Source organism: Hippopotamus amphibius, chromosome 2 (assembly GCF_030028045.1).
Source record: "Hippopotamus amphibius kiboko isolate mHipAmp2 chromosome 2, mHipAmp2.hap2, whole genome shotgun sequence".
Taxonomy (NCBI): Eukaryota; Metazoa; Chordata; class Mammalia; order Artiodactyla; family Hippopotamidae; genus Hippopotamus; species Hippopotamus amphibius.
Window position 1 is genome coordinate 18,914,437 of NC_080187.1, and position 27,007 is coordinate 18,941,443.

The 27,007-nt window shown below is 44.9% G+C and overlaps 1 protein-coding gene across 1 annotated transcript in view; it reads right to left on the reverse strand.

Annotated features, from left to right (window-relative positions):
• PAPPA (pappalysin 1) overlaps positions 1 to 27,007 on the reverse strand; it is a 238,374-nt gene that overhangs the window by 144,448 nt on the left and 66,919 nt on the right. The window contains exons 6-7 of the mRNA XM_057721438.1: positions 22,133 to 22,254; positions 14,134 to 14,632 (exon numbers count right to left, since the gene is read on the reverse strand). Coding sequence (XP_057577421.1) covers positions 14,134 to 14,632; positions 22,133 to 22,254 — 621 coding nt within the window. The remainder of the gene's footprint in view (positions 1 to 14,133; positions 14,633 to 22,132; positions 22,255 to 27,007) is intronic.

Below are 27,007 nucleotides of genomic sequence, written 5' to 3' on the forward strand. Positions count from 1 at the left end.
TGAGAGAATGTGGTAGACGGTGGAAGGTTCTGAGGAGAGATATTAGGGCTTGAGTCACTGAGTGATGGAAAACCACTGTTGTAAAAGTGGCAGACTGGATGCAATGATTTCTCAAGTCCCCCACCTCCAGGTGTAGAAGTCAGAACTAAGATATCTGTGTTAACAGTAGCCGAGATACTGAACCAGCACCCAGGTCTGTAGAGAGCCTGGCTTCTCTCCACTGTCACCTACCCTCCTGCAGGACCAGCACTCAGCCCTTTCCATTCATGTGCCCTTTTTTTTCGTTTGTTTTTTGTTTTGTTTTTTTAAGCTCTTTATTGGAATACAATTGCTTTACACTCTTGTACCAGCTTTTCAGGTACACCAAAGTGAATCAGCTGTACTTATACATATATCCCCATATCCCCTCCCTCCCGTGACTCCCTCCCACCCTCCCTGACCTGGCCCTCTAAGGCATCACCCATCATCGAGTTGATCTCCCTTTGTTATACAGCAACTTCCCCCTAACTATCTATTTTGCAGTTGGTAGTGTATATATGTCTATGCTACTCTCTCCATGTGCCCTTTTATTAAAGCAAAGCTGTGCTTCTCAGCATCTCAGAATGGTGAGATTCCGTTGCTAAGAAAAGAATCTTTGTTTGGGAAAATGGACTTTTGTCTTACAATATCCATCCCCTGTTCCTCCTGGTGACCACTGTGAGCTCCAACCCGTGGTCTGGATTAAATGAATGAAGAATGAGAAGGCAGGGATCTGAGAATCCCCTGGGCATGTGTATCCCTCCCAATGGGACTAGGGTCCACCCCTCTCACACAGGTAACACACAGCTCATTCTTTTCATACTGGCAATGCTGCCCTCACTCTGTACAAGGCTCAGGAAGGAGCAAATGTATACATGCAGCTGATTAATTCCAGCAGCCTTTGATATAATTGTCCAAAGATCTGCCCTGGTACCAATTTAAAACACAGTAGCAAATTTAATAAAACTAACAGTTTGCAGCCAAGGCCTTTGTTATTTTGTTTTAATCATCTTTTACCACCAATTGAAATGATTTTCTACTTTCTTGGTGCAATGAAATAAATACAAGAGAAAGAATGGAGGAACAATGTGGAAATTATAAAAGATTCAGAATTTCAAATCCTGGGATAAGGTAACAGCAGCCCTTAGAGTTAACTGGTTGTTTGTGTCAGGCTGAGATTTGAAGGGAAGACATTTACCAGTTAGGGGGAAACGCCACACCTGGATAGCATTAAAGAAAGGAGAGAGGAAAAGAACTACAAGGGACTCTTGTTTTTCCTGAACGCAACCAAAGGCGATGTGTGACAGCTTCCCCAAACACCCCTGCTGGTGATGGACAGGTCTCTTGATTACAGAGCAGGGGCTTGTGACAAGCTGACCGGTCGCCAAGACCCCTGGGAGCCAAAACACCAGATAGAGTCGGAGGTAAACAAGGCAGGCAGCACAGTGTGAAAATGGAGGCCACACCAGGGCCAGGAGTCGAGCTGAGGGACCCGGTGACAGCTGGTGATTGAGCGGCACTAACTGAACACAGTTGTTGAGGACCAGGGGCCAGTGGGGAAAGCGGCCTCCTTTCTCCTCCCTGTGGCCTCTCTGGGTGGCCAGCAATTTTATTACTGGCAGAGGGTGAGCCCAACAGCATTTTCGAATTTGGCACCACATCTAAAACCATTTGGGGGTTGGGCGTCTCTTTCTCCTCTCCTCCCTCTGCCCACCCCCCCCGCCCCCCGCATCCCCCTGCCAATGAATGCTTTGGATTCAGTGAGTCGGTGTGCAGTTAGCAAACTACATTTCCCCTCGAATTTTGAAACCCATGTGCACTTGGGGAAAATGTAATCCTTATGTTTCTGATTCATTTACACTTAACTCATCAAAACGCTATTTTGTAAGAGCTATTTGATGTCCGTGAAGTCTTCTGAGCCCTTTTGTAAGCCTGGCTTCTTAGAAGCAGGAAGTCACGTTTCTGATGAGAGGGGAGAACTTGAACTTAAAAGATTGAGTTTGTTTTGAAATGAGGGCTCTTGGAGGGTCACGTGGACCCAGAGCTTGGCCAAATGTGTTCTCTCATTTCCTATACCACCCCCCTCACCAACACCAGCTGCCATGACGTTACTAATGTTAGCGCGCTATGATTTCACTCCGAGCAGCCAACGGAGACTTCTCCAGGATCAGAGAGAGCTGAGCTCAAAGCTGAATCCCAAGGTCTGGCCAAACTCCAGCACTCTGTGATGTGGGGGAAGCAGCACCTGGCTTGGGAATCGGGAGCCCTCGGTTCAATTCCCCGTCCTGCCATCAAAGGGCTGTGTGACTCTGAGGAAGCGGCCTCCCCTCTCTGGGCTCAGTTCTCTCATTTGTAGAGTATCAGTTCTTCCATGATCCTTCCAGGTCTGAGAGTTTTTGAGTCTAATTCCTAGACAAGAGGAGGTCTGAGCATCTCAGAATTTTCTCTGCTGAAAACTTTTGGGGGCTGAGTTTGTATACAAGGAGCTTGGCTCAAGAAGGAAACACAAAAATGTAGAATGGGATGGATACTAGAGCCCAGAGAAGGAGGTAATAAGTTGCCCCAAGTCACACAGAAAATGAATGGCAGAGTCCAGCTTTCCCAGCACTTTGACTAACATCCTTGGATGGAAGAATTCAAACTTCCCAGTTTACAGGATATTGAAACTGGGGCAAATAACCTACTTCCCACTCTGACACCAAGAATGTGAAAGCTGGCATTAAAATGGAAGGGGGGACTGGCACTGCTTTGCATGAGGCACAGTGAGGTGGTGTCTGGCTTGTATTAAAGGCCAGGAGTGAATGATTAATCCTGGGTAGAAAACAAAGCCCACGCTTTGTAACGTTATAGGCATCAGTGCGACGGAAGATTAACCCCACGACCCCCCCAGGGGACCTTTGAGAACACTGGACAACACGTGGAGAATCGATGGATGATGAAAACAGGTGGTCTCAGAGGTCCTGTCTGCCCACCCCCCAACACACACACACACACACACACACACACACACACACACACACACAAGCTCACCTCTACTGCTCCTAAATCTGTACACAGAAATGTTATTGTTCCAAGCCAATTGTAGCTGTTTGCCTGCCACCAACTCACAGACTAGTAACGGGAAGACAGTTTTGAACTCCTCCTCTTCCTCTCATTCCCAACCAAACATCCCTCTACCTCCACATCATGTGTTTCAGTGATACCAACAGCATAGGCACTTCTAGGACCCAGTCCTTTGCCTCGTCCCTCTGACCAGCCATGGGCTACATCCATCCCCTCAGCACTGCTCAGCCCCATCCAACTCTCTCCATTCCCACCTTGACCAGCCTAGACCAGGGCCTTCCTCTACTTCAGTTTAGGCAACATTGTCTAACCTCTCTCACCATTTCCAATCTGTGCCTCTATCCCTACATCCACCCAGATAGCCACACAACCAAAGAGCTGTCCTAAAGCCAAACCTAATCATTATCTTCTCTTACCTAAAGACACCTATTGGCTGTTCACCACCCTTAGGATGAAGTCCAGACCCTTTAACGTGGCACTCTAGAACCATCGTGACCGGCCTCTGCTCAGTCTCTCTGGCCTCTTTGCTTAAACTCTCCTCCTTAAAATTTACCCCTCAGCCACCATGAGCAAACCGTCTCCCCTACCTTCCCCAGCTAAATGGTCTGGCCTTAGTGTAGACGCCACCCTTCCCAGGAGGGTCTCACTGACCCTTTAAGCTGAGTGAGCATCTCCTAGCCCTTGTGCTTCTCTTATCATAACACCTTTCTCACTTTTGTTACCACTTCTCACATGAATTAGATGAAGCTCCCAGAGGGCTGGGACTGTTCCTCACGGCCTGGTTTACGTATCTCCACTGTCCAGCACAGGGCCTATTACAAAGACAGGGCTAAGCAAATGCCTGTGGAGTGAATGGTAGACTGACTTACATCACCTGGCCCCATCCCTTCCCTTTAGGGAAACTGAGGCCCCAAGAGGAGAAGAGACCATGCTGTAAGATTTTCTTTGATCTTTCTGATCCTCTGGTAAGTAATCCATTTTAGACGTTTAAAGGAAGACCTCCCATATACCAGCTATCATCTGTATTATCAAGCATTTCTGAGCACTTCCTGATCTGCCAAAGTGTTCATTCATTCTTTCATTCACTCATGCCTTTATTGATCTACGTTTATTGACCATCTACTTTGTGCCCATCCTTGCATGAGAAGCTGAAGATAATATGACAAATGCTACCTAGTTGCCATCTCTGGTATCTCACTGTCAAGTCAACAGGAAAAACACACCAATACATTCTGAAATTGTCCCAAATGCAAAAAACTGGTAAGCCCTAAAAGAGAGAGAAAGTAGGTCAAGGAGGAGTTCTGACAGCCCCAGTGTACCTGGAAGGCTTTCTTTTACAGACGGCCAGTCTCTGAGCTCGCATGGGACATGCAGTGTGCTCCCTCCACTCTCACTGAATTAGACATTCTTGGGGCAGGTAAGAGCTCCAGGAGGGTCTGAACAGAATGTCAGGGCTGGAAATGGCTCTCAGAGTCATCTACCTAGACCTTCGTTTTACAGAAGGGGGACTTGGGCCCACAGATGGGGAGTCACGGACCAGGAATACAGCAAAGTCTCAGGAGATCAGTACCGGAAGCTGTGTCTCCTGATTCCAGGGCCAGAACGTTGGTGGGTTTTCTCTTTTCCCTTAGCTCAGCTACCGAGATTAAAGTGCAATGGTCTTTTCTTCTTTCTAATCCAACACGGAACTTGAGTAGAGTGGAATGGGAAACTGTTTCATGTGTGTGTCTGTGCGTGTCTGTGTGTTTGTCTTTTACACAGACTCTCCGGCCTGGCCAAGAACAAGCCTAATGAAAACCAAACAATAGGAAGAATGATGAACATTTAAATCTTTATAGTTGCCCCAGATTGCATCATGTTCTTGCAAGTCCATTAGCTCATTGGTTTTGCAGGACAGCCCTTGTGACACTTTGGATAGGAATCACCACCCACCTTTTCCAGGGATACAAGCTGAGGCTCAAAGCATCAAAGGAGTCTGCTCAGGGTCACGCAGCAAGCCAATGTGTGCTGGCCTGGGAATCAGATCTCCTGATTCCGAATTCAGCATCTCCTAAGTAATGTCTGAGGTCCCTGCTTTAGCAGACACAACATAAACCCACTGAGTTCTGTCCTGAGGATTCTCATCATCTCTAAGCACAGACTGAATGGATTTTGTCCATTCCTCTTGCCAATGCCCAGTGTGAGATAAATTCCTCCATTCTTCCCACATCTGTAATTACTCTGGCGGCTGTTATTTTCCTTCTCGTTCCTATTCATTTATTTGTTTTCTTAAAAATCAGGAACTGGTGCCCGTACAGCTAAGTGCAGTCCATCCTACCTACCCACAGGGAGAAGGGCAAAAGAACAAAGAAGCAGGTGACATCAGGACACCCACTGCAACCCGAATTCACTAACTCACTGTTTTCCAAAGGAGCTCTTGATCTACCCCACCCACTAATAAAACAGTGAATTAAAATCTATTCCTGCAGTTCAGGAAATAACATTTCCCTCATTCCAGATACTCAAACCAGAAACCTGGGAGTCACTGGACAGCTCCTGCTCAGAACCCCTGCATCCAATACATCGCCAAGTCCTGTTGGTTCTACTTTTAAAACATTCCTCCAGTTTATCTACTTCTCCTGCAAATAATCATAGTCCCTGGCTTGCACTTCAGTAATGACCTCTAAACGGACTTTCTCACTCTTCTTCAATCCTTTCTTCACTGAGCACCAAAAGCAATTTTATAAAGACACAGATCTAATTGGTTTAGTCCTCTGCTTCCCAACAAACAAATCCAAACTCCATAACATAAACTCCCTTCACAATCCGGCCCCTGCTCACATCTCCAGTCTCGTCTTCTGCATATTCCCCCTTAATTTAAGGGGGAATTATACTCTATTATAACCTCTCGTAATAAAAATCTTCATCTTGTAATTATATTTTTATTAGGGCTATTATTCAGACCAGCCCTCCTATCCAATTATAATTTTAAGAATCACAGTGCCAGCATGGAGACTGACATGCAGCAGGCGCTTACTATTAAAAGACTGAAAAAAATGAATGAATAAATTCATCAACAGAAACTTGGGTCCCTCACTTAACTTCTGTGAGTCTTACTTAATATCTGTAGAAGAGACGCTATAATGGCCCACTGGCTTAAAAGTCCAGTAAAGCACCAGACTGACCCATAGAAATTTTGAGAAGTGATCTCAGTGGTGCTCGCACCACACAGGCGCCCTTCACACTTTCAAAATCGTGAAGGTACCTGGAGACAGTCAGCGCTTCTACGGCTACTGCTGACCCCAGAGATCTGTTGATTTCGTTAAACCTTTTTGCTTACCCTAATGTTCCCGGAACCCGTATTTCAATCTGAGAGGTACTTGGCCTAAGACTGATGAGAGGGAGTTGCAGGTGGATGGTGCCCGGCTTCCAGAAATAGAGGAAGATTGTGCTGACTATGTATACTGCTAGCCTGCACTAGGAACAGAGGTATTTGTTCTGGGCTTGGAGAAACAGCTATTAATCCTGACGCTGTTCACCTGTCCCAGTGGACAGACCATCAGAATACAGGCAAGGCCGTGTTGGAAAGGTATGGCGGAAGGCCCTGCTCAGAAAGGGGTCCAGCCCGGAGCATGTATTTCCGCAACAGGTTCCTGGAAACCATGCTGGCCTGACTGTGCCCACACTGTGGCAAGCCTCTTCCTCCTCATCTACTTAAATGTTCAAAAAATAAATGAAAAAAAAAGTTCTCTTTTGTGTGTTTATTCTATTTTTTCTTGGAAACAAGAAAAGCTAGTTTTAACATCTACTTTCTCCATCCATCAAGATGCCATCTTATCTTTCTCCTGTCATAGCAAGGATTATGCTCTATAGTTTGCCAGGCACAGCTTTTGGGGTCAGGCAAGGAGATGTAAAACTTGACATCTATTAACCGTGGGACCTTAAATGAATGACTTCACCTTTTTGAGTCTGACCTTTCCCATCTAAAAATAAAGCATACTGATAGCTACACGTCACTAGTAGGCTTATAAAAAATACTAAGCATATATGAAGTATTTACATGGTAATTATTAGTAGTAGGGATGCTAGTACTACTAGTAGTAGATGCTACCTGCATAAGTGATGGTGGTGAACACAGTGATGAAATTTAGACTCCACTGAGGTCAGAAGCTGGGTTGGTTTTTGTTAACCACTGTATCTTCAGAATGTGGCATGGTTCCCATCCAAGGAACGTTTGAGAAATAGATCAATGAATAAATGATTACAAACAGTAACATCTTCACAAATGCTTGTTCCCTCTTGATTACCCATTTACCCTAGATTCCAATAATGCTGATGGATGTGCAGGAGAGCTGACATTAAAATCCCAATTTAGCAGATGGGAAAACTGAGGTGTGAAAAGATGAACAACCAGACACCACTTAATAGACATGTAACAGAAGAGGAAATGTAAATACCCAGTCAGGATTTGAAAAGATGCTCATTCATGTTGCGCAACCACAGGAACACTAATGAGAAGGCACATTTTCACCCATCAACTGGGCAAAGACAAAGCGCTTCCGTTTTGTTGAGCAGTTGTGACCATGGTTACAGGTAAATAACTTGTAGCACATTCCTACTGTGGAATATTATGCAGCAGTTAAATGAAGTGGATTTAAGGACCAAAGTAGATAAGACAGCCCAAATTACTACATTTCTACATTTCATCTGACATTGAACATGCTCTTCTGCCATAAAGTAGAGTAGGTTGGCTCATTCATTCATTCATTTATCAATTTTGCTAAGCATCCACTTGGTTTCAACCATCCATCCTATGGCAGACTTCTTCAATGATCAACTCTTACTCATCCTTCGCGTCTCAGCTTAGATATAACTTCTTCCAAGACACCTTCTGAAACCATCTCAAGCTGGGTTAGATACCCTTCTCGTGTTTTATATACCCTTCTTATGCTTCTCACACCACACACTTCACGCTGCAGTATAATCACCTGATTTCTCTGCCTGTTTCCCCCTTTAAGCTGCGTGCTTGTGAGATAAGGGATCAGGGCTCGCTAGTGCCAGCGTAGAGGATGGCACAGAACAGACCCTTAGTAAATATTTGTGAAATAAAGTATCACTGCATATGATTATATTAGATCTTCACTATTTGGTTGATGAATGAATGAAAAAATGAACACATACAAGAACAAAGAATGCATGACCAGGTGACAGAACAGAAAGAGCCAGGAAAAGAAATGGGGCTGAGAAAAAAAAAAATGAAGTGGTGACTCAGTTTCAGAGCCATAGAAACAGCACTAAAGAGCCGCCTGTGCTTCAGTTGACCCTGATTTGGTCTAACCTTTCCCAGTCCTCTGAGGCTCAACATGGCATCACGTGTCAATGTTATGGCTAAGATCTGGAAGCAAGAGACCCCTTTTCTGAGAGTTTCCACTTTGTGCTACTGCTGACTCACGCTTCACTCATTCACCTGACAAGCATTCACGGACCCCTGACTCTGTTAATGAATGAGCATGCTAAATTTTATACTTAAGGATCTGAACCAGGCGAGAGAAAAAAAAAACCACAGGTACAGTTAAATATAAGACAAGCCAAACAGTGATCAAGGACCAAGGATCATGTTTTAAGACATGGATGTTCCAAATAGGCTAGGATCTCAATGACGGCAGGTTACCCAGCCTTTATGATGCGTTACTAGGAGACTCTTCCTGTCTCTGTTCAAATGTCATCTCATCATAGAGGCCTTCCCTGACCACCTGTCTAAAATCACTAAATCCTACTCAAATGAGATATCACGTAGTGTTTTCTGGTTTGTCTCTCCCAACTACATCACAGGGATCAACGGGAGCAAGGATCTTCTCTGCTCTGTTCACTACTGCATCACTAGTGCTTGAAAGTACTTGGGTTCATGGTAGGAATTAACAAATATTCACTGAGCAAACGAACTGATGAATGAACTATAAAGTTCTGAGCTGACTGATGGGGGTTCTGAGTATGTGGAATCCAGAGGAAGAGATTTGAGATTTGATTTGTAAAATGTGGACTCATATTCACAACAATTTCCACCCCGATCATATGAATATATCCTTCCTTTTTGCTTATTCATTTACCCCAAGACTTATGTTGAGAATACCAAGGAGGTGAGGTGAAACAGAGCTTACGCTGGCAACTTAACAGGTCTGAATGTGAAAGCGGAATCAACAGATTAGTTAATTGGGACACACAAATAAGCTCGTTGGGAGAAACGACTTTCCAGAATATTTCTAGCTCTAAATCAACAATTCGAAGAACAGAGAGGCACAAACAAAGTAGACAACACAAACATATGCGTGCCTGTTCAACTAGAGAATGACTGAGAGCGCTAGTTTTGGAGTTGATAGATCTATGAGCAAACCCCAGTTACCCTTACACAGCTTGATAGCTGTGTAATCTCTGAGTTTCAGGTTCTCATCTGTAATTTGGGGATAGGACCACCTACACGATGAAGTCATTGCACACATTAAGTCAAATGAGATTACCTAAATAAAGCCCTTAGCTAAGCTTTTTATACATAGTAGACACTTAGTAATTTACCGTGTCTCCACGTCTCTTCAAATGCTAAACTCCCTCCCAGTCTTCATTCAAGAGCCATTCAAAAATATTTACTGAGTGCCTACTTTGTGCCTGGAATTGTTCTAGGCGCTTGGACTGCACCAGCAGATAAACCGGCAAAAATCCAGTCCTCAAGGAGTTTATATTTCTCAATTATAGCTCAATGCTTTCAAGTTTGGGTTAGAAACCACTGACTTTCTCTGTTTTCGCCATCAGGGCATTTACTATACTGCAGTGCTAATGCTTACCTAAGCGTCTCTCTTCCCAAAGAACGTGCACACCCTGTGGGCAGAGTCCACACCTGTCCTGGCACCACTGTATCATCATTTCATAACACGGTGCCTCGTATGTAATAGACACGCAGTAAATATTTGCTGAATGAATCAACAATGGATAAGCAGATGAATAGGCGAATAATTAAAGTGAGCTGCTATTCACCATTTCTGGTTTGCTTTATGTCTCAGTTCCTCTAAGACAAAAAAGGCTTAGTTTTGCCCACAGTCTTTACTTAGAGAAATCTGGAGATTCCATATATAGACTCAAGGAGTGTGGTGCCCAGGGCAGAAGCACTTGGCAGTCACGGTTCGAAACAGGCGTATCCTTGCTCCTTCCTCCCAGCCAGACACAGAAAGACCTCGCCGTGTACCTCGTGTTGCTGGACTCCAAGAGTGGGTCTCAGGAACGGATTGTGGGTGGTGGCCTGTGAGTTCTGTCTTCTACCTTCTGTATCTTGAATTTTAGCCACCTTGGATGAATGTCTGAACTCCAAAATTCGGCCTTTGCATTATTACAGCAGGAGGTGGTGTGGTATTGTGGTTGAGAAGGTGGAATTTGGAATTAGACCTGGGTTTTAAACCTGGCTCTGCCACTAGCAGCTGTATTAGGTTGGATAAGTCACTCTTCCGAGCTTCAGCTTTCTCTCTGAGCTTGCCCTGCCTTAGAAATCGGTGTACGGCACGGAAGCAGGGTCAGTGTTCAGTAAATGGTTATTAGTAGTGTTATTGCCATCCTCATCCACAAGCGACACCTTTCACCAGGACCTCCAGAACCAGTGAGCTCCGTGCTGGGTACTGGTTCACAGATAAACAATCTCTGCTGAGTCCCCTCTTCCCATGCACAGAGGAAAGCTTCATATGTTTCCCCCTCATTTTACAGAGAGAAAAATAAAGCTCCCAAAGGTGATGCAATGTGTCTTCATGTCACACAGTGAGTTAGTCACAGAGTCAGCACTGGTCCCCTTTTCCTCTGGTCAGTGTCAGTCCTCATTCAATGGAGAGGCTCCCACTTAAGACAGACAGTCCCCATTTTTCCCTTGTACTGGCCAAAAGCAATCAGTCTACAAGAAGTGTCCATTGGGTAAGCACAGAAGCCTCTCCCTTCATCAATGTCATACCTTGGGAAACTATCTCCAGTATAGATAACAGAAAGAATAAATATTTTTGTTGAGAGAAAAAAATGAAGACAAAGGTCAAAGGGAATCGTGTAATGGGTTGAGTCAGGGAAGAAAAAGAAAGCATATTTTTCTCTCTCCTCTTTTTCTCCAAAACAGTCTTTATATAGAACTTGTCTAAGAGCCAATTTATTTGATATGGAAAAAATGTGAGAGCTGTAAAACACACACACACACACACACACACACACACACACACAGAGGTATTTGTGTTGGAGTTTAGAACTCGAATTACCAAGAGATAAAGGAGTTGAAATGGTAGGTTGACTTGGAATGATATTTTATTTTTTCAGAGTCTCAGAGAACTTTCAAGTCAGGAAGTGGAGCCCAGCCCAGCCCAGGTTTCCAATAAATTCCTTGGGACTCAAGAAAGACAAAGAGGAAGGTCAACGAAGGCCTCAGACTAGCCCTTGTGTCTGCCACACAGTGGGGACCAAAGAAACATTTGTTGAGAATGAAAGAACAAATGGTACATAGTGTGGACCTGAATCGTGGTGGTTTTAGAAGCAAACTGGCATAGGACTTGGTATCTTTACCAAGTGGTTAAGGTCTTCAGCACGAACATGTGAGTGTCTACAGGAAAGGGGCGAGGACTGAGTCATCCCTGAAATATCCAGCTCCCAGCACAGACCCTGGCACATAGAATGTTCTCAATACACACTTGTAAATTGAATCAGCAGTCATATGAGTAAAAAGACCTTGGAGATTTCTGGGCCTTAGAGATTATTTAGAGCAGTGACTATTAAACTTCAACCAGCAACAGAATCATTGGGAGAGGCCCTGTCCTTGGAGTTTCTGATTCAGTCGTCTGGGCTAGGGCCTAAGAACCTGGCCTTTCCAAATTCGCAGACCCTGTTGATGCTGCCGGTCCGGGGCCACTCTTTGAGAGCGTGACTTAGTGCAGCGGTTCTTAAACTTGGCTGCACGTTAGAATCATCCAGTGAGATTTAAAGTCCTAATGGTTAGGCCTTATCTTCCTTGCCAATTAGATCAATACCCGCTGCAGGGACAGGGCCAGGGCCTGGAGGAGGAAGGAGGTGGGGATTCAAGTGAACTGCAGGTGATTTTAAAATGCCCCCAATTTTTGCAACGTTCGACTGACTTTGAGAACCACTAGTCTAGTACAAACTCCTCCTTGTAGATTTACGGTCTCCAAGCACCGGAAAGGGTAAGTGACTAGCCTAAGGACGTACAGCACGTTAGTGACTTAGCTGAGAACAGAACTCAGGGTGCTTCTACTTCTTCAGTGTAATTTCCACCATTCCACACTTATCAACCCGTGTCAGCTCTCACAGGCTCACAACTCAAGGCTGAAAAAAAGAGCTATGTTTAAGCTGAGCTTTTGAGACATCTATTATTTCTTCTCTTCATTGTTTTATACAGAAATGTTAAGTGGATGCATACTTATGGAACTTAACCATTCTAGACAAGTGAGGAGAAGGAAGAGACAGTGCTATGGAATATTTTCAAGGCAAGATGATCTTTTAAGTAAATTCTCAAATACAAACCAAGACTCCCTCTGAGTTCTTAACCAGATGTTCTTCATTTCTGAGGCAATGAATGGGCAAGGGTTTGCTTGCGATGTGCACGTTAATTGCCAGCGTTGTAAAAGGAAGTGCTGGTAAAGTGTTTGAAAGTGGTTCTGTCTCTTAAAAAGATTAAAAGTTTCCTCCAGAACTTGGTTTCTATTAATAACTGGCTTAGCAAATATTTTCAAGTAGACAAAGCAGAGATTGTGTCTTATATCATCTTAGAACCAAAGAAAGTGCCACAAAAGGCCCATAGAAACCATTGACTTCAACGTTTTCATCACACGGAAGAGGAAATCAAAGCTCAAAGAGATTGACTGATTTCCCCAACATGAGTAAGTGGACTGACTGGGGAGAGACATAAGGTGTCTGACTCTTGAGCTATTGTTCATTTTAATACTCCAAGTGTTCCCTACCAATGTCACTTGTACATAGAAGAGGCTCAACGAATGTTTGGTGGTTGACTTCATAGGCTCTCGGTACCCAAATTAGGTGTAGCTAAGGCTCCCTCATTTGTTAGATTTAAAGCAGAAATTGGAATCACACCTTTAATTGAACAGTGGTTAAGTGCACTGGCTTAGGAGTCAGGATGAATTCCAGTCCTGATCTCACCACTTCCTAAGTATGTGATCTTGGACAAGTGACTTCATATCTCTAAGCTACAGTTTCCTTCTTTGTAAAATGAGAAGGGGACTAGGGCTGTGTTTGTGGAGAGGATGAAATAAGTAAAAGATGCAAAGACCTTAGCCCATTGTCTGGCATATAGGAAAAGCACTAATGACTTCATAGTAAGGTGGCCCCTCTCATAAAACATAAATCCTTACGGTGTTTGAGGAAGATGTGACAGAGAGGTGGGTGGCTTGAGAAAGGAGTATTAAGGACAAACATTATCTCATTTCAAAGCAATGCGTATCCAAAAAGAATCATGGAGACCTAGAGCTGTAAGGGCCCCTAAGGACCAAATGGGTACGAATCTCTCTTCCACACTGGAAAACAAGGACAGGTACTGGTTATGTTCACCCTCCAACAATACTCTCACGCAAATATCCAGGAACATGCCCAACCTCGGCCAACCTGCTATAACGTCCCCCCTTCTCACCCACTGAGAAAGCAATCACAATGCATGAATGCTCTTCAATTTAATACAAGAGGGAAATGATTAGCCAACTTCAGTTCTTGTACTTTCATTAGCAATACATGACTTTCTCATTGCTAATCTCTAGCCTCCTTCGTTTTTACCACTGGGAAAACTAAACTGCAGAGAGGTCAGAGAGGCTTAGAGCTACACGTTAGAGCTGCAACCAAGATTCAGGACTCCTGGTTCTTCGTCCATCGTTCTTCCCACCATATCACCTCTGCCTCGTTAAGACAATTCTACACCCAACGCCAGGTTACAAACCCCGAGAATTGAGTCTGGCTGTGATGAACCTCCTTCCAGTGCAGGCCTCTCTGACCCTCCTTACGTCCCTCTACAGCCCACCCACTTGATCCAGAGAGAGCACTTACATGTCTGTGAATCTTCGACTGAAGTACAGGATGGAGGCCACGTCCACCTGGAGAGGAGGATCCCGGACCACCTTGTACTGCAGGGGCTTACACTCCAGGCAGAGCGGGCTGTCTGCCACGGAGGTCAACATGGCGGCATCTATCTCCAGGTGCTCATCCAACGTGTAGATCTGGATGCCATACACCTCCTCACCCACATCCCGGAGTCGGATGGTGAGTGGGACGTCACAGAAGACGTTCTGCGGGCCCAGGGAGATGTTCTTCCCACTGACGGTCAACAGTTTGATGTCACTGACAGCCCCACTGGAGTCCCAGTCAGTGGAGACAAAGGTCACCCAGACGGTCAAAGACTCAGGGACCAAGGGGTAGCGGAATTCCAGTTCAAGGTAGCAGCCTTGGGGCTCAGGACAGGCTGGAGGGACGGTGTGTGGGTTGACAGCTGAATTTGGGCTCCAGGTGCGGACACTGGACTTACAGGGCTGTTCAACATCTGGATGACCTGTGGACAAGAGATGAGGGGATGAGCTCTGGAAGGTCCTCAGGGTTTCCTGCAGACCTCAGGAGACACTAGCCTGACCAGAACTCAGAGAGGGTGAAAAGAGAGGGAAGGTTCTCGGTGTCTTGAGGAATCCGCTGTGTGTACAGCACCCGGCTCTTCTCCACCCCTGCAATACAGATCTGGACGAATCACCAGACATCGGACCACAGCTACATTCAAGTAAGTGTCTTATGATTGAGTCGATGCCCGAACTGTCCTCCTCATTCCTTACTTGTAGGCTTTTCTGCCTCAGATGGAAAAAACGAAGGGATGCACCTTTGCTAAAAACCCACTAGGTCCTCTGAACCTGTTTCATTCTTGCAAGGACTCATTTCTGAGGTGAGGCAACTAAGGCTCAGAAACGTGGAATGAACTAACCAGTCTCACAGCTTGAAGGGTAAAAGTCACCATTATCCTGAAGTTCCTCGTTGTTCTCCAGATTGAATATAAGAGCCATTAAAATAAACTAGCATCTCTGTGGCATTGCCTTTGGTACAATCTGTTCGGAATGAGAGAAGGGCCAGAAACCTCCAGTGAAGAGAAGGTAAGTGATGATAGCTTCTGTCCCTTGGGCTGAGTATTCTGGGAGGAAACTGTCTAGAACCATGAATGACAGAGCTGGAAGACAGCCCTGGAACCATCTTATCGCTTTTCCTCCCCTTCTCCACATGAGGTCATTCCATACCACTGAGCTTCTCTGAGCTCTGTGCAGTCTGACTCAGGAAGGGGAGGGATGCTTAGGAGGGGGGAGAAGGAAGGAGAGATTCTTCTACTCTTTCCCCACGGAGACGATGCCTCATCCCCACTGATCTCAGCCTGCAGCGACTTCTGAATTTTTCTCTGCTGAGATCATTAGTCCTAGACCCTCAGAGAGCTCTCCTTTGCACTGCTGGGAAAAGTAATCAGGACTCAATGCAGTGATTGGCTCTAATTTATTTTAAGGGTGTCTAGCAAGAGATTTAACATCAGTTGGTGAGGGTAGGATGAAGGATCTCAGGTTGTCCTATTAGCCACGTTCTTTTTTTTTTTTTTTTTTTAGCGTCAGTGGTTTATTGAGGGTGGAGATGCTGGGCATTTCTAAAGCAAAAGGGAAAAATCAACCTTTGTCTACAAAGGCTTTGTGATAATGTTACAGCATAACAGGAATCACCACAATATGAAAACTAGAAAGCCATTTTGGGTGGAAAAACCATTCCAGTGAAAGCTGTAAATGCCTCCAATCTCCTTGCCTCTGCCCAGCCATGGGGAGAAGAAAGAAGGTGTCCAGTGGAGATGGAAAAGAGACGGAAGCAAGGGGGTGGGGGTGGGGCCGGGGGGGGGGGGAGGAGACCAAGGAAAAGTCAAAAGACTTCTTAAATATAACACATCAGAACAAGAAGAGATGGACATGACTACAAGATTCCCTCCACCTCTCCTTGGCCAGGTTCATTTATTACTTTTAGCAAATGCTGGTTTGAAGAGAACAGTCGTTTAAGTCAAAGGCACAAATAAGACTCCCTACCTAGGCTGAAGCCTTTCTTCCCACCAATCCTCCAACCCAAAGAGTTCCTGATTCTTTTGACTCTGTGAGATGTTGGTACTCATATATCACTTATTCATTCAAAAAGCTTCATTGAGGGTAGCGTTTTAATACATACAAAGCACATTCCTCAGCCATGCACTTATTTATCTGATTCTTACCAAAATCCTGTAAAATACTTGTCATCTTAGTCTCTGCTTTGTAGCTCTGTTTCACTCGATGCTCTATTCAGTGCTTAATACAGTGCCTGGCACATGATAGTGAACAGAGCGGACATTCGATAAATATTTGTTATGTGAAGAATCTCCGTGCTTGTTTATATGGAGCTAGAAGAGAAGTGAAGGCTCCAGGGAACAGCAGAGCCCGCTGCATCCTGACGGGTGCCCGGTCATCACGTCCCCGCCCCCCACCAAGGGCTCTCCTGCGACTGGCAAGGAGTGGAACAACCTTTCTCCCTTCCTTGGAGAAAGTACCTGTCCGTGGTGGGAAGCCACAGGAGAGCAAAGATGAGAAATCTGTTTCACTCACGGTTTCATCCCTGGTTTCTTGCTAATCAACAGGGGGATCAAATGCCTTCCAAGGACAAGAAAGGGAGCTCAGTCATCACGCTGAAGGAAGTAAACAGGACGAGAGATAACAGCCAAGCGTGTGCTTGTCTGGTGATCAGAGGCAAACTTCAGATGTGAACGAGAGCCTCAAGGGGCACTGAGTCCAAGCCACCACCAAAGCAGCAATCCCCGTAGTGATACCCGGCTTCACATGCGGACCCTCCTCTGTGTGCCAGGCTCCGTGCCAAGCACGTTACATGCCTCAGCTCTCTTCATCCTGGCAATAAGTCTGTGACGTCGGTCTCATGAAACTCATTTTACGGAAGAGGAAACAGAGCCTCAGATGGTTAAGTAATTCCTTGGTGGGGAGTAGAATACTGTGTGATACTGCTGGTCCAGAGAGCGTGCCAAGCTTTGAAGGAATGAAAGGTTAAAATGTCAACTGTACGGTTTCTCACTGTATCACCTCTTCTAAAGATGCCTCCCCCACAGGGATGCTGTAAAACTCAAATGGGATGAGATATTTAATAGATGGACACGTTCACAAATACATTAGCTCTGTTTTGAAACATAAGGAAGAATTAACAAGTGAAAAGCTTGGGAAGAGGAGATATTCCAAGCAAAGAGAACAGTTGAGAGAGAATGTGAAATAAGCTGACTGTGGTTTTGAGCACAATGGGAAATCAGTAAGTGGTAAGGCTGACATGCTAAGCAGAACTCAGATTATGAAGGGTCTTGTACATTAAGGAAACTGAGCTTTATACTGAGAGAGCTGGAGAGCTACTGAAGCATTTTAAGCAAGCAAATGAAAGCTGTCTTTCAGAAAAACCAGTGTTTCAAGACAAAGATATTCTCCATCCACCCACCCATCCATCCATCCATCCATCCATCCATCCATCCATCCATCCAGAGAATAACTGTTGGCTGCCTGGTTTGTGTTCATTTAGACTACAGTCCCTGGAAAAAACAGGTTTTGCAGACATGGTCTCGACCCTTGTGGAGCCTCTAGTCTAATGAAATCAGTTAAGAAACTGCTGTACTAATGCAGATAATACACAACTGCTCCTTGTACCAAGGGAACATAAGAGGAGATGAGGACAAACCAGAGTCCTCAGGGAGGAAAAAAAAATGGATGCAGCTAGGAAGCTGATTGGGTGTGTGATGATAAATCTGGGAGAAGGGTTGAGAAAAGGAAGGGAAAGTGAAGAGGAGGGGAGGGGAGGACAGGGGAAGGGAGGGTAGGAGGAGTAAGAGCAGAGGAAGGGAAGGGAAGGAAGGGATAAAGGAAAAAAGGGTGAAGGAAGAAAAGTACAAAGGAACTCTTAGTTTATTATCAATGCATACCTTTTTGTATATATGGTGATGAAATGAAAAGTTACATGTTTATACAAGCTATCCACTAGAGATGAGGCCCTATACATGTGTGAAATATATTTATGCATACCTATGCTGATTTAAATTTACATTTATGACGATCTATGCAGACATCTATCACGTATCTTTGTGTATACACACTGCAGCTGTTGACACAAACACAGTTATAAAAACTTGGTGCCAGGTTTTTTTCTAGATGCATACTTCAGCACACCTGAAATATTCTAGGCAGAAAAATGGGGAAAAGATTCACACAAGTAAGAAAACATGAAAAGAGCCAGTGCTATGTGTTAATCTCTCATGGAAAACCCAACAGTTGCAATGCATTCTATGCTTGCATAAGTGATCTTAACTGAGATTTGAGTCGATCAGATCTAGCTATCTAATTCCTGGGCTGCAAGCGTATCATGCTATTGAATACCTCAGAAAATATTCATCTGTGGAATATAGTTTTTGCTCAAATGAAGGGAAAGTAGGGTTTCTTTTTTACAACCACTTTCTGTGGCCAAAGGAAAGAATTTCTGTGATCATATTTACCTGAAGTTCACAAAATGGAGTTAATGGAACGTGACGGATGTGCAATAAATATCTGTTAAATGAAGAATTTTCTATCTTGTTAATATGGAGTTAAAATAACGAAGATGCAGCTCTGTGGAATATCACAGCTGGAAAGGACGTCTGTTCTGTGGATAAGATGCTATCTTCAGAGAAGCAAAGTGACTCACTCAAGGGCACAAAGCACAGCGATGGCCAGACTTGGACCAAAACCCCATCCTCGTCATCCTCCCCACACCCATGCTCCTTCCCCAACCCCAAAGATACGTCTGGCATCGCTCACAGATTGGGGAGTTTTATGTTAGTCTGGGAAGTCCAAAAACTTAAACACGCAAAGACAAATAGGATGGAAATGAGTTGAGAAATAAATTGCAGAGTTTGGCTCATGGAAAAGTTTATTTCTTCAAGAATATTACAAGGGTCTGAGCCAAATGGATCACAGAGCCTGTAATAGGATGCTCTAAAAAAAGAACAGTGTCTTTTCCTGGCCGGCATGTACTAAATTTGCATATTCTGAAGGAAAACCCAGGCTTGCTGGGTTTCCTTGGAGGCCTGAGTCAGCTTAGGGTACAGGCTGAGCACTTCAGTGGGACTCCGTTCTGCATATCATGCTTTTTGAGGGTCATGGATGAACCAGGAACAGACCCAACCAACTGACAGTTTGGTTGGATGGAGGTGTGGGGAGATACCAAGAAATTATTCCCTTCACTCAAGTGGTAGAACAAACCAAGATGACTTTAGCCAGAAAAGTCTCAGGGTAGAGTCTTGCTACTTCTTCCTCCCAAATCTCTCTCAATTCCATTGGCTTTTCTCCAGTCTCACTGCCACTGACCTCATCCAGGCCACCACCATTTGTCTCCTGGGTCCCTGCAACAGGCCCTCAGATGCGCCTTTCCCCCAATCTCTTTGCCACAGAGTAGTCCAGGCGATCTTTAGAACAGGCACATCTCACCATATTCCAGCCCCTGCCAAGGCACACAGTGACTCTTTGCTGCCCTCAGAATAATTCAAATCCATCCTCATCTGGTCACTGCACATCTCACCGTTGTCCAACCTCTCCCTGGTCTAAACCCTCCTCTTCATACTCCAGACCCACTGAAGTTCTTACCCTATTGCTAAAGAGCTTTTTGTTCATGTGCGTTATATCTATTAGTTGTTACCATATTGTGGATTAAAACTGAGAAACTTTAAAACACAAGAACACATAAGCATGCGTCCCATGAGCTATCTGAGCAGTAAAACATCACACACCATGCAGCCGCTGGGAAGCGCCGCTATCCACTCAGGAGAGAATGAGCATGGAAGAGGTAAACCGCGTCATAGAATTACTAGGAAAACACCTTTGGACTTTGAGGACACACTAAAAAGGCTTCGGAACCCCATGAGCCCCCAGATCACACTGATAAACCAGTGCTTGAAACATATCGACCTTCTCTCACATTCTTAAATGGACCTTGCTCACTGGTGGGTTGACACTGCCTGGGTGGGTGAGGCTTGGCTCGGGGTGAGGGCCCCTTTGTATTTCTATGAGCACGAGCCTCGTCACACTCGACGTACTCATCTGACTCCCCTATTAGGTGGTCAGCTCTGCCCAGTCCGTGTGCCCAGCACGGTAGCTGGCACACAGTCCCTATGGTGGGCGGAGATGAGATGGGTTCACTACCTGCACAGAAGAGACACAGACCTTCTTCAGTGAGAACCCAACGTGGGTTCTGTTTGAGTGAACAAGTCACCATTGCAGATTTCAGGAAGAACTTTCTAACAAATGGAGTCAGAATGAAGGCCAAGGAAATATCCTGGCTGGTGCTGGGAGAGCCTCGGTGAGGGAGGGCACAGAGGGGATTCCTTCCCCGGGGTAGGAACTGGGGCTGGACGACCCCAGACATCCCTTCCACGTCTGACAGCCTGTGATTCTGTGAGGCTGAGCTGAGGGTTTCTCCCAGGCATCCCTCTGGCTTTACATTCCAGATGGATTTGTTTAGAGTTCCCCAGTTCGACTCTCATTTTTATTTTAAGCTACTTTAGAAGATAGCAGAGTACAGCGCTGTCATTTTTCTCCCTCACTTTCCTCTCTGATTCCTCTCCCTTGCTTTATTCTATCTCTGGCTTTTTCTTTTTCAACCTTCTTTCTAAAAATATAAAGGAAGACGGGGGAGTTCTCACTGAACCTCAGCAAGGAGTCAGATCCCGCTCCCTCTGGTGGCCTGGGGTCCTCACCCAAAGACGGCTGGCAGGAGCTGACCTGCACAGCAGGATGAAGGACTGGGCGGGGGCTTCCAGGTGCACATCTCCGGGGTTGACGGAGAGCGAGATGGAGGACTGAGAGAACATGGGGTCTCTGCCAGCCTGGCTTCAGGGACTAGACCTGCGCCCCAAAGAAAGAGACACTACAGAAGGAAATGGAACAGGCAGTTTTCCATGAGATTCTAGAAGCTGCAAGCTGTCTTCCTTCAGGGCCAAGTGACAGTGCGACAAAGCACTGGGTGAAAGGCACTTTCTTAATTTCTCTAGGAAACTGACTGGAAGTGGCAGTGAGCAGTACCGTCAGGAAGCACAGAGACTGCTGGGCCCTGGGGAGGTCTGGGAGACCCCCCGAGCAGGGAAGGGGCTGCTCGTGGTGGAGCCCACAACAGCGGCAGGCGTGAGGTGCTTCCCTCCAGTGTCCTGCTGGTAAACGGATCCCAAAAAGGAGGTTACGTGGCAGGAAGCCGAGAGGAAGAGTTGTGACACATGTAGGAAGGCCCTGGGTATCCCCAGAAATAACTGTAGAAGAATCAAAGGCTAGTGATGCCTTGAAGTCCCCACATATGTGTACTGATTCTAATGTGACCCTGTTTGTACCCACAGGCTGTCAGACGCTGGGGCATCTATAAACTCACTCATACTGTGTTTTACCAGGTGTGTGGCCTTGGACACTTAATATCTCAGGGATTTTGTTTCTTCATATGTAAAGTGGGATGACATACCTAGGACAGTGCGGGTGCTCAAAAGACTTCTGTTGGAAGAATGCATGAATACTGGCATTGATGTCAGAGAAAGGGTACAAGCTCCTGTATTTATTTATACAATGAATCAATTCTGGAGTTCTAATATACAGCACGTGACTATAGTTAACAACGCTGTATTGCAAATTGCTTAGAGAGTAGATCTTAAATGTTCTCACCCCAAAAGAGAAAGAATGTGTGAGGTCATAGTTGTGTTAACTAACCTTACTGTGGTGACTCTGAAATACATACATGTAAGAAATCATCACACTGTATACCTTAAACCTACACAATGTTATATGTCAGTTATATCTCAATAAAGCCGGGGAAAAAGAGAAAAAACAACCACTGGCCTTGTAAGCCGATCTTAAGATCAAATGAGATAGTACATGGAAAAGGCCACTGAAGTCATAAAACTCCATCTACATCGAAAGAGCTCTTTGCACACCCAACCTGCCAAACAGCTTCCAGGCTGCCTTACCTTCTGCTTCCCGAGGACTCCAGTGTCCTGATGGGCCACAGGGCATCGGGGAAGAGGCGTTGAAGGCGTACTGCACCAGGATTCTCCCTTCCAAGCAAAGGTCACATGCTGATCCCAATTCTCTAGGAGGCCAAGGAAAGAAGGAAAATGCACCGACTTAGGAACAGTTGAATAAGTTCCTGACTCGACTAAGCCAAAGGCACACGTTACAACTAATCTATGTTACCTCATCTTGCCTACCTTTCCCAGAGCTTCCAGAATATGACCATGAGTGAAACTCAGCCCCACTGCCCACGGGGGCCTTGTTTGGGCCTAAGTGGCTTCTGTTCTGATGCTGGATACACTTTAATTCTAAGCAGCCTACAATCAAGAGGTCAAAGACTTACTACCTGCACTAATCTTCATTTTATCCATCATTCAAAGTTCCCCTGAAGATGTGACGTGTGGTTGTGAGAAAACCTTTTGTCCTACTGAACTTCAAATTTCATTCTTTTAACAGTATCCTTCAGGTACCTACCACATACAGGAACCATCTAGTATCCTAGGTATTAAACAGGAAGAAGGCATGGTTCAGTTCCTTCAGCTGAAAATGAGTGGGCAGAACTAGATGATGCCTAAAGAACCTTCTAGCCCTGACATTCTGGGGATGGATGAGTCACTCTTGGATTTTACAGTCAAAACCAGTTTCCTAACCATGCCATCTAATTCATTTTATCAGCTTTCCAAGGGGCAAGCCAATCCCTCAACCGGACCAGCCCCAGAAGTGGAATACTACGGTAGCTTCCCCTACCGTCTAGTATCTTGTGTGTCTGGATTCAATCTCCCTTTAGCCACAACAGCCTCTGGGATCCTACGTGTTCTCTAGACTTGGCCCCTGTTTAGGAGGCCGTGGCTGGGGCAGCGGGGGCGGGGGTGAAAGGCTCTCTCCTCATGCACTAGGGTGAACGAGCCCAAAACTTTGTAAATCTGAGCAACTCCTGCAGAGGGACGGGAAAGGGAAAATGTCAATAAATGTCATAATTAAAGCCATTACTGCTTAAATGCAATGCTCCTGACAATACCTCTTTCCTAGAAGAATCACTATCCTTTGGCTACCTGAAAGATACAATGGAGGAACCCTATCTCAAGCCTTAGGGCTTTTGCTCCTTAGCCTCTGGGCTCACGTGCTTGTCAACATCACAGGCTGCTGGTGGTCCTTATTCCTCCTCCACCCAGCGGCCAGGGAGCTCATTCCCAAGCCTAAATCTGAACACATCATGCCCCTACTTATCTGCTTATATGGTGGTCAACATATGCAGTTTAATGTATGTATGTATATATGGATGGATGGATGGACGGAAGGATAAATACCAGTCACTCCAATATGTTGCTAAGACTCATGGTTAACCTAGTCTAGACCCTCAAACTGCAGATTCTGCATCCTCAGCTCTATCACTGTATATATGAACCCATACCTAGGTAGAAATGTTATAAGCACACTAATATTCAGTGATAGGAGAAGGATTAAACAGCTTAAGTTTAATCTGCTCAATGGAATGGCAAGCAGTTATTATAAAAATACTTACAAAGATTACTACTTTCTATGGAAAACGTGTTAGCTACAATGTTAAGTGAAAGAGTCACATTGAAAACTGTATCTTATAGCAGCATCTCAGTGCTGTTCAAATAATCTTCACGCAACAAAATATTATCAGCAGTAATTTCTGGTAGCATGCAGGATGATTCCTCCCTCCCTAATTTTATTCCTTCTGGTTTTCGGAACTTTCTATGCATTTTCAGTATATGTCAGGTACTCCTGGACTAGCGATTACACAAACACGCTTGCAGGCAGGGGATGAAGAGTGGAGAGGGGCGCTCGGCACCACTCTGGTTCCGTTACAGTGACCACAATTCATGCGAAGCAACTCAGAGTCACAGGGCTGGCTTTATGACGACAGCGAGATCACCAACATCCTAGTATGGGATCAGGAATCACACTGACCTTACCGGCAACTGAGCCTTCCCACGTCTTTAGATGCTTTGTTTTTGACGATACACATATAGTCACCTGCACTTCACAGAGTAGGTTCCCAAAAAATACTTTGATGAGTGAATAAACCATCACCCACCTGACAGTAAATGTGCCTGGCTTACAGAGAGCTCCACAAAGTGCACTGCCTCACGTTCAATCACTGGTTTACACGTTCATTTGATATTTCATCTGTTCACTCAGTGGATACTCATGGAACAGCCCCTGGTTGTCAGCACTGTACAACTGCCAGACATTAGCCATCCAAGGGTGAGTAGATTCGGTGTGGTTCCTGCCCTCATAAGAGCTGGCCATCCAGCAGAGGCAACAGTCCATAAACAAACAGGGAAGTAGATATAAAAGTACAGATTCAATCATTTCTAGAAGGAAAGTGGATAGATGACGTCGGAGAGAATAATGGGGGGGGGAGTGTGCTGGGCTTATTTAGATTGGAATAATCATGGGAGACCTTAGTCAAGGTATGGTGAAGAATGACACAAAGAGTGGGAGTAAAGCATTCCAGGTTCAGTCTAAAGGTATGTAAAGAACCTAAGCAGGAAAAGAGGGCTAGGTCCACAGAGGTCCTGAAAGAAACCTAAGTGGCAAGAGTCACAAATGAAGGAGAGAGCAGAAAGAGAGGCAGTTGGACAAACAGGCAAGGGCCAGATCATGGAAGCTTCTGTAGACTACATGTAGATTACTCATAAAAGTAAAGGGAAGCCACTGGAGGGTTATAACACATGGAGTGACATCATCTAATTCACATTTTAAAGAGGTCAGTCTGAATGATGAGTGAAGAATAAACTGGGAAAAGCAAGGCACAAGTAAAAGCAAAGTCAGCAACTAAAAAGCAAAGGAATGATCCCGAGTATGGTGGGTGATGTTCCCATTTTATAGATAAGGAAACTGAGGATCTCGAATACAAAGTAACCACACCAAGGTCATAGCTCAGGAATTCATAGCGTCAAAATCGGCTTTAGCAAAATGGGGCAGTATCCTATACATTCAGGGATCGTACAATATGTGTTTCTAACCTTGGCATTTCTTTGATTATAACGGGCACCTGTATCTACACAGACAGACAGACAGACACACACACACACTGAAATCATAGAAACACAGGATGCTAACACTGGAAGAGATCATCCTTCTTACCCAGGTTCCATGAGAATCCAAGTTTAAAGCTCCAAATCTGTGCTGTCTAATACAGCAGCCCATAATCACATGTGGCAATTTAAATTTAAAGGAATTAAAATCAAATAAATGTAGAATTCACTTCGGTTCCTCAGTTAAACTTGTCACATTTCAATTGCTCCACAGCCACAGTTGGCTAATGGCTACCATGCTGGACACTGCAGAAAGTTCTACTGGACAGTTCTTCTCTAAGGCAGCCACTGTACATAAGGAATTAACCTCTCTCCTGTGCATCTAGAATGGTACTAGTTATGTACCATCCTTAGGAGAACTAAGAAAATAGTTACTCCAGTCATTTGCTGTGTTCTGAGACTTGGAAAAGGAACCTTGGTTGAGAAAGGCTAGACCCCCTTTAGCTTCCAGATCGGAAAACTGAGGCTGAAGAGGAAGAAGACATGGATGATTCTGCAAAGACTTCAGATCCAGGTCTCTTAGTCCCCAGTCCAGCGTTCTTTCCAATACACCATGGCTCATTGTTCAGAAAAACGAAACCATCTAGTCAACACGTGTTTGCAAGACAGATAAAAATAAAGGAGTTAAAAAAGCCAGGGGTGGCCTTGAATTATTTATTCAGTTGCCCATGTGTGAGGACACAGGCTGTGGGAGGATCTGAAAATGTTTTTTTAAGGAAAACCCTTGTATTCTCTTAGACCACAGATGTGAAGAACAGCAGGAGGACGTGAGGATGGCCAGGGGCGAGAGGTTGGCATTGATGAATGTAGTGGAAAACACCACGGATTTTGCAGGGAAAGAGAATTTTCAAGTAGCTCAACAGCTCTGGAAAACTCTGTACAAGATAAGAGCTAATATTTCCTGAACATAGACTGTGCGTGCTAGGCATAGCACAGATGTCACCTTGTTGAATCCCCGCAAAAGCCAGGTGAAGTAGGCACGGTTAGCAACTTTAATGGAAGAAGACTCAGAGGGCCAGAGAGGATCAGAGAGATGAGGTGACTTGCCCAAGGTCCCATAGGTTAGGAGTGCCAAAGCAGAGACTGAACACAGACAACTTGACATCAAAGCTTGTGCACTTTGTACTAAGCCAATTTCCACGAGTATAAATTCACAGTGTATGGGAGAGTGATAGTTCCATTTCTTTACAACAATTTATTGAACTTGTTGACCTACTTCCTTTAGCCATAGACTATTGTCTGCACAGCTGTTAACCCTAGTTAGACCTGTTTCTAAAGTGTCAGTTTTAATTTAACATATGATAACTCCATTATGAAACTTTAGACTGAACAGAATAGCCCTTGTGTGAGCCCCAAGTACCAACTGACTATAGGTTATTAAAAACATATTGATTGAAGCTGAGGGCACTATGTAATAGAGACATATCTCATTACACAACAATTAACCCTCCAATAGGTTTCCAACAATCAGATGGTATTTATTTAATGGACAATAACTGCTTTATGAAATACAAATTGAGTACATACACAGGAAGCTTCATTTACAAAACTTCCATTTTTAAGTGGAATCGAGGCCAAGGCTTGACCAAAAGTCTGATACTTCTCATCGCCACAGAAAAAATAAATAAATCTACGGGCTGCTGGAAAGCCCGCTCTGAAGTGTCCCATGAGGTTTCCCAAACCCAGCTCTGAGCTCCCAGTGAGGGCGGCGGGGGCAGAGGAAGGGAGGTTTCTACAGAGGGCCTAGGGAGTGCACTTCCT